Source organism: Centruroides sculpturatus, unplaced genomic scaffold (assembly GCF_000671375.1).
Source record: "Centruroides sculpturatus isolate CEXI.00-Female unplaced genomic scaffold, Cexi_2.0 scaffold1968, whole genome shotgun sequence".
Lineage (NCBI taxonomy): Eukaryota > Metazoa > Arthropoda > Arachnida > Scorpiones > Buthidae > Centruroides > Centruroides sculpturatus.
Genome location: NW_019386253.1, coordinates 54,119 through 60,204, shown reverse-complemented (window position 1 = coordinate 60,204; position 6,086 = coordinate 54,119). Strand labels below are relative to the sequence as shown.

Sequence of the window (6,086 nt, the reverse complement as noted above, 5' to 3'; positions counted from 1 at the left end):
AAAACGAATTAAACGAGTTAAAAGAACGATTTTGTAATTAACAAACATTTATGCACATTACGTTATTTATTTATTTTTACAAATGTGTAGGAAAGTCCATAAGGACGATTGCTATCTATCCCCCAAAATTAACAATTATACGTAAAAATAAAGACAACAGTTATATAAAATTAAAGATATTACTGTGAGGCTCTGGACAGGTCTGAACCCTCACTAAAATTTGCATTAAAATAATTGATTTAGAAAAAAATATATAGTAGTTAGAAATACATTTTTTATATGAAAACGCCACGCGAATCTTTTAAACAATAGAACAATGTAAGTCCGTCGACCATTTCCGATTGGAGATCGAATTAAACTTCGATTTTGACCTTTCCCGCGCCCCCGAAAGGTTTCGAATTGTCATCAGGTGACGAGGAAAGACCAATCGGAATGGAGAATCTGAGAAAAAAACAGATAAAACCCCGGGAATCCAAAAACGCGACGGCTTTTTCTCCCGAAAGTTCCAAATGATAAATCTATTGTAGTGTGTTTTGTCTCGCACCCATCTTCGTCTCCATCTCCCGACCTCCGATCGACATCTTTCCGTCAACGGAGGTCGACAGCATCGTTTGGAGTCATCGAGACGTCGATGAAATGGGTCCTTCACGAACCAAGGACACTCCTTCAAAATGGGGCTATCGTGTAAACGAGAGGAAGACCCAAAGGCTGCAACCGCCGCAGAACTTTCAAGATCGCGGACAACTTGTAAGCTTCTTTCATGTTTAATAAACGGTTGTGTTGTTTGTAGACGAAGCATCTATCTCTGACTCAACTGCTTCCACATGTCGTTGATTGTTACCGCTCGGCAATTTAAACGGCAAGGGAGACGATGACGATATATATCACATATTATCGTTCATCGATTTTCTGAAATTTCTTTCCTCCCCTCGGCCCTCACATTACGTTTTACATTAAAACTAAAAAGTATAAAAGTTATTTACAATAATTTGTTTTCGAAGAATCGGTTTTCTTTTTCCTTCTGACGTCCAATAATTAATGCCAAATTATTTAACCCTGTATGTTAATGAGTAAATGACAGATGGATGCCTCGTCTAACATAATACAGTTCCATTAACCTGAAGACATAAGAATGTTAGAAGTATTTATTTTTCAGATATTTGTCNACCGAAAAATAAATAAGTTTAGTGTATTATTGAAATAGGATGCAAGTTATTTATTTAGTACTAAATAAATTTTACGCCAATTAATTAAAAATATTTTGGTATTTGAATGTTGTTCCTAACAGAAATCAGAATCACTTTCTAGTTTCCACGTTTTCATTAATCATACAATACAAATTTTAATACGTTAATTTGCAATAAAATTGCTGAATATGGATTTAACATTTTTTTAAGTTAATTCGAAATTTAGAAATATTTATTTTTCGTTATTTTACAGAATTTCGATGAGCATAATAATGAAGATTTTGATTATTCTCCGGAACAATTCACGGAAACAGTGGACGACATCTACATTCACAGACCGTTAAAATGGGCTTTTATAAATTTAGAAAGATTTTCTCTTGTAAGTGAAATCATTTATGAAGAAGACGAGTTTGAATACGAAAATGCTTCATCAGAAGACGATGATTCCATCCACACAGATAGCGAATTAAGAAACAGTGAACATTCTGATGATGTCGTCGACTCCATTAACGAAATTCAACAAATGAATGTTGAAAGTGAAGTGTCATCAATATCTTCCACGAAAGATGACGTTGAGGAAGAAAACTTTGTTAATAATATGAATACGACATCACTACAAGTCATTCAATCCACTAAAAGTGAAGAATCTGAGAAAGGTAAGATTACAATTATTCAAAATACACTACTAGCCAAGTAAAATGCAGCATGAAAAAATTTAATACACAATTATTAATTTTTAAAGTTTATTTACAGTTTTAAAGTTATATTTTACAAAATTATTTCGTATGATTTCAATATTTATATTTTATATAATTTCACTACACTAAGAATATTGTTGATCGAATTTTGTGTATTAGATGTACAGTAACTACACGTATAACATAAATGTAAAATAAGCATTTGTAGCGGCGTGACATGAAAGAATAATTCGAATATTGTTTTAGTAATATTTTAATTATCTCGAAACAATAATGTGTCGATGTTCGTGTCATTAATGCGGACAACAACAAAAGATGCAATTCACTGAATTAGCTTGTGGTTTTCGACATTGCCTATTTAATATTCAAAAATACAATTCATTTTTGAATGAATATTTACTACGGATGGAGGTTTCACGTAATTCTTATTCAGACACTTAAGAAAGACATAATGGCGTGGTTTCTTCTTTTCTGCTAATCCTAAAGTCTTGAGAGTCTTATTTGACTCGTACAAAGCAGAAAATGGCTTTTTTGTATTATTGCCAAGAGCATAATTAGGAATTAAAATATACTGTTGTTATTATAATTAAATTTAAAAATAACGAAGTGAATTTTTTTTGTTTCAGTGTATGATGATAAACAGAAACAAAAGCAGGAGTTTCAAGATGTAACTGAATGCGAAGATAGCAAAAATGAGGATGATAGATCTTTATCCGACACGGAAACGATCGAAGAATACGAAAGAAAAGTGAGAAAATATTTTCTACATTTCATTAGTTTAGACGAATAAAACTATTTTCATCTTTTGCTAAATATATACTTTTAATTATATTCTGACTTTTTTCTCCATGTCTGAAATTCTTAAATACTTAAATGTATGCAGTTTTAAAATAATTTTTATATTCACATTGTAAAAATTTAAATACTAAATGGAAATCATTAAAGTCACTTAATTTCCTTACAAATGACAATTTCTGTCTTCCAACACCAAATTTTATACTCGTTTACGTGTTTAAATATCCAATTATATGAAATTGTTTATCTAATCGAAATAATTGTAAAATTTTATATTTGAAATTTTTTAAATTAATCTTTATACTGTTTGCAGAAAACTACAAACTGCATGGACATTTTTTGGTATTTTCTTCGCAAGTTTCCATCTGTGGTGTGTCCATGTTTGAAAAGAAGAAAGTAGAGTGGTCCATATTTAATAAGGTATGTAAAGTATTATGTGAATTATAATTCTTCACGTCTCGTTTATAAAGGTTGATCGATTTAGCACGTTTATGTCAATCACTTCTTAAACAGGTAAAGGTTCACATAAAATGCCACTCAATTTAAATTCACACGACGTCATTCTACTAGTGAACAATTCCAACAGAGTCTAATGCTGCGACGCCTTGTCATAAACACTGGAAGGTCAATTCTTTTACAAAATATTGTTGCAGTTTTAGAGTAAAAAATGGACGGCAGAATTACACTTAGAAAAATTCTTCAGTTTTCTACAGTTATCGCTCATCCTCACACTAATGCCATTTAGATTACGCAAAAAAGGGTGTTAATATTTGTTTCATTAACCATTTACTTTTCATATTCTGTATCTATTTGCCCTAGCAATTAGCGGTAACTTTCGGAATTCGATGCAATCGACACGCCGATGTTTATCTGTATTTTAAAACTTCGATTAATGCCGCGTAACTCGAGGCAAAAACAGCTTTATTCTGAATAATTAAGTGCAATTTACGATCTCGAAGTAATGGAGATTTTGTAGTGAACGCAGTTACAGATTATTAACCGTAATATTTTCTTTGCTAACACGGTAGTTTCGTCTCTGGAAAGAAGCTGTGGCGATACAACAATTCTGTTACGCCCACAGTCTAGTTTAGTTGATTTAGTAAATAACAAAAGTTGCCAAAGCAGAAGTCTCCAGTAGTTATTGTTCTTAAATAGGCATTACTGTATTAATAATGGAAAATTTCCTATTGAAATTACAACTAATACCATAGTACAGTTATTGCTAAGCTGTAAGAGTTTTCTACTGTATAATCTATGCAGAAGATTACCTGAGTTATGAGGGTTTTCTTTTAATTAGAATACTGATCATACATACGTTTGAAAAAATTATAATATCGTGAATTGTGCTACATAAAAGTTAAATACACAGCATCTATGGCTGCGCTCTGGATTCCAATCAATCAATTCCATCAAAATCAAATGACATCTGCATACCACAATACATATAATAAGTATGAATGTGACTGTGTGTCTATAACTAAGCACGTAAACTAGTTTTCTAAAGTAATTCAAAATGTTTATATTATATTTTGATATAACACAAATAGTGATTTTAAAAAAACTTATAAAATAAACCAACATTGCGAACACTAGGGTAATCCTTCGAAACTAATTTAAGTTCCCAGGAGCCGCGGTACTCCAGTTTGATAAAACACAGATCGGTGTTTCTACGGTAAATTTTGGCCGAGCATAGGCCGTTAGTTCGTACATCGGATGCAGAACAATTATTTGCATGTAATCAAAATGTGTTTATTATTTACAGAAAAATGGTTATTGAATAGATTAAAAATATCAACAAATCTTTACATTTTAATTAAAAGTAATAATGTTTTTAAGAAAACATTGATAATATTAATATTCTTTCAGGAGAAACTTCAGAGAATGCCAATTTTCTTCTTCTTTATTATCTTTTCTCCTTGAATATTCGAAAAATTTCTGTTTATGAAGTAAATCTGTTAGAAGAAATTTGTTGAATCAGTTACGCCGTTAAATAAGAATTTATTAGAAAGTTGCTTGGTGCATTGAAAAAAAAGAAATCATTTGAAAAACCACCGACGAAATCGTGTTTATAAAACATATTTTATCTTTCCAACAAAATTTCGTCACGGGAAAATTCTAAAGTTTATGTAAATCTGGACGCAATCTGCAATTTATTTTGGCAACGATCGAATGCTTTTAAAATTTTGTCGGTAGATTTTCTATAGATTTATATCGATTGTTATAACCATAAAAGCGTAACCGGTGCTTGGCTTATTCTTTGAAATCTCTTGACAACTTTGTTGCATTTATTCTAAAACAATGGAGTTGATCTGTGTGTTGTTTCAATTTAAGAAAATTAATTTAAAAAATGTTTAAAACTGTGATGTTTTGTGTAAAAGAGTCTTTGTGCTTTAATTATTTAGGCCTATTTGTTAAATTTATTGAACGTATTAAAGCACAAATCGTCAGTATTCATGTTTTATTCTTTCTAATCAATAAAATTTATATGTCTTCATGCTGTGTGTCGTTAAATTTGTCAAAGACAATATTTGGTTATTTTACATTTACACCACAAATATATAAAAGTGTTAAAGTAAAATGAAGGAGGCAAGAAAGCTTTTTGGTAGGAGAGAATTGAGATGTAATAGTTTCGTTTATCCAGCTGTATAAAGCATACAACATATAACTGTTTAAAATATTTGATAATACCTTAGTGTAACAAGCCAGAAATTAAATAACACATCGAAAATATTATTAAGAACGTCAGTTAGAAAGGAAAATATACGACATCAATAGGAGACCGTTAACTGGGCGACAAAATAAAAATTTTTTATTGTTTCCTCCATTAAAATCACCATTATTTTCTATTAATTCAAGAAAAATTTAATATGTACAGTATTAAAAAAACGAATTGAACGAATTAAAAGAACGATTTTGTATTAACAAACATTTATGCACATTACATTATTTATTTATTTATTTTTAGAAGTGAGTAGGAAAGTCCAAAAGAACGATTGCTATCGATCCCCTAAAATTAACAAATATACGTAAAAAGAAAGACAACAGTTATATAAAATTAAAGATATTACACTATACGTTAAAACGAAAAAGTATAAAAGTTCTTCAAAAGAATTTCTTTTCGAAGAATCGGTTTTATTTGATGTGCATTGGTAACCCCTTCTGACGTCCAATAATTAATGCCAAATTATTTAACCTAAGCAAACAAGCCAATGACAAAAGTTGTTTTATATAAACCGAAGTATGCCATTGGCTTGATTAGTTGCTTGTCCTCTAGACCCGTCTGTAATTTAACGTGAAAATTACAATCTACGTAAACAGGAAATTTATTTTTCTATTATTATAAATTATAAATTTTATTGTGTTCGAGATAATTTGAAAATATTATATTAATAATAATTTCAAATTA

The 6,086-nt window shown here is 30.2% G+C and overlaps 1 protein-coding gene across 2 annotated transcripts; it reads left to right on the top strand.

Annotated features, from left to right (window-relative positions):
* The first annotated feature begins 1,385 nt into the window (after positions 1–1,385).
* On the top strand, positions 1,386–5,614 carry LOC111614280. Of its 2 annotated transcripts, none has more exons than XM_023355655.1 (4): positions 1,386–1,843; positions 2,512–2,633; positions 2,994–3,100; positions 4,547–5,614. In XM_023355655.1, exons 1-3 carry the CDS (start codon positions 1,711–1,713, stop codon positions 3,078–3,080), a joined length of 342 nt encoding a protein of 113 aa, XP_023211423.1. In that variant the 5' UTR covers positions 1,386–1,710; the 3' UTR covers positions 3,081–3,100; positions 4,547–5,614. The 2 variants fall into 2 exon arrangements, with proteins under 2 accessions (XP_023211423.1, XP_023211424.1); XM_023355656.1 differs by lacking the exon at positions 4,547–5,614 and adding an exon at positions 4,274–4,292.
* Positions 5,615–6,086: the final 472 nt, after the last annotated feature.

What these genes read in the sequence shown, in the direction of transcription:
- LOC111614280 (XM_023355655.1), top strand. Translation starts at nt 1,711, where the DNA reads ATGAATGTTGAAAGTGAAGTGTCATCAATATCTTCCACGAAAGATGAC. An exon ending in AAGTGAAGAATCTGAGAAAG is followed by an intron (nt 1,844 to 2,511) that starts GTAAGATTACAA and finishes TTTTTGTTTCAG; the next exon opens with TGTATGATGATAAACAGAAA. An exon ending in TCGAAGAATACGAAAGAAAA is followed by an intron (nt 2,634 to 2,993) that starts GTGAGAAAATAT and finishes TACTGTTTGCAG; the next exon opens with AAAACTACAAACTGCATGGA.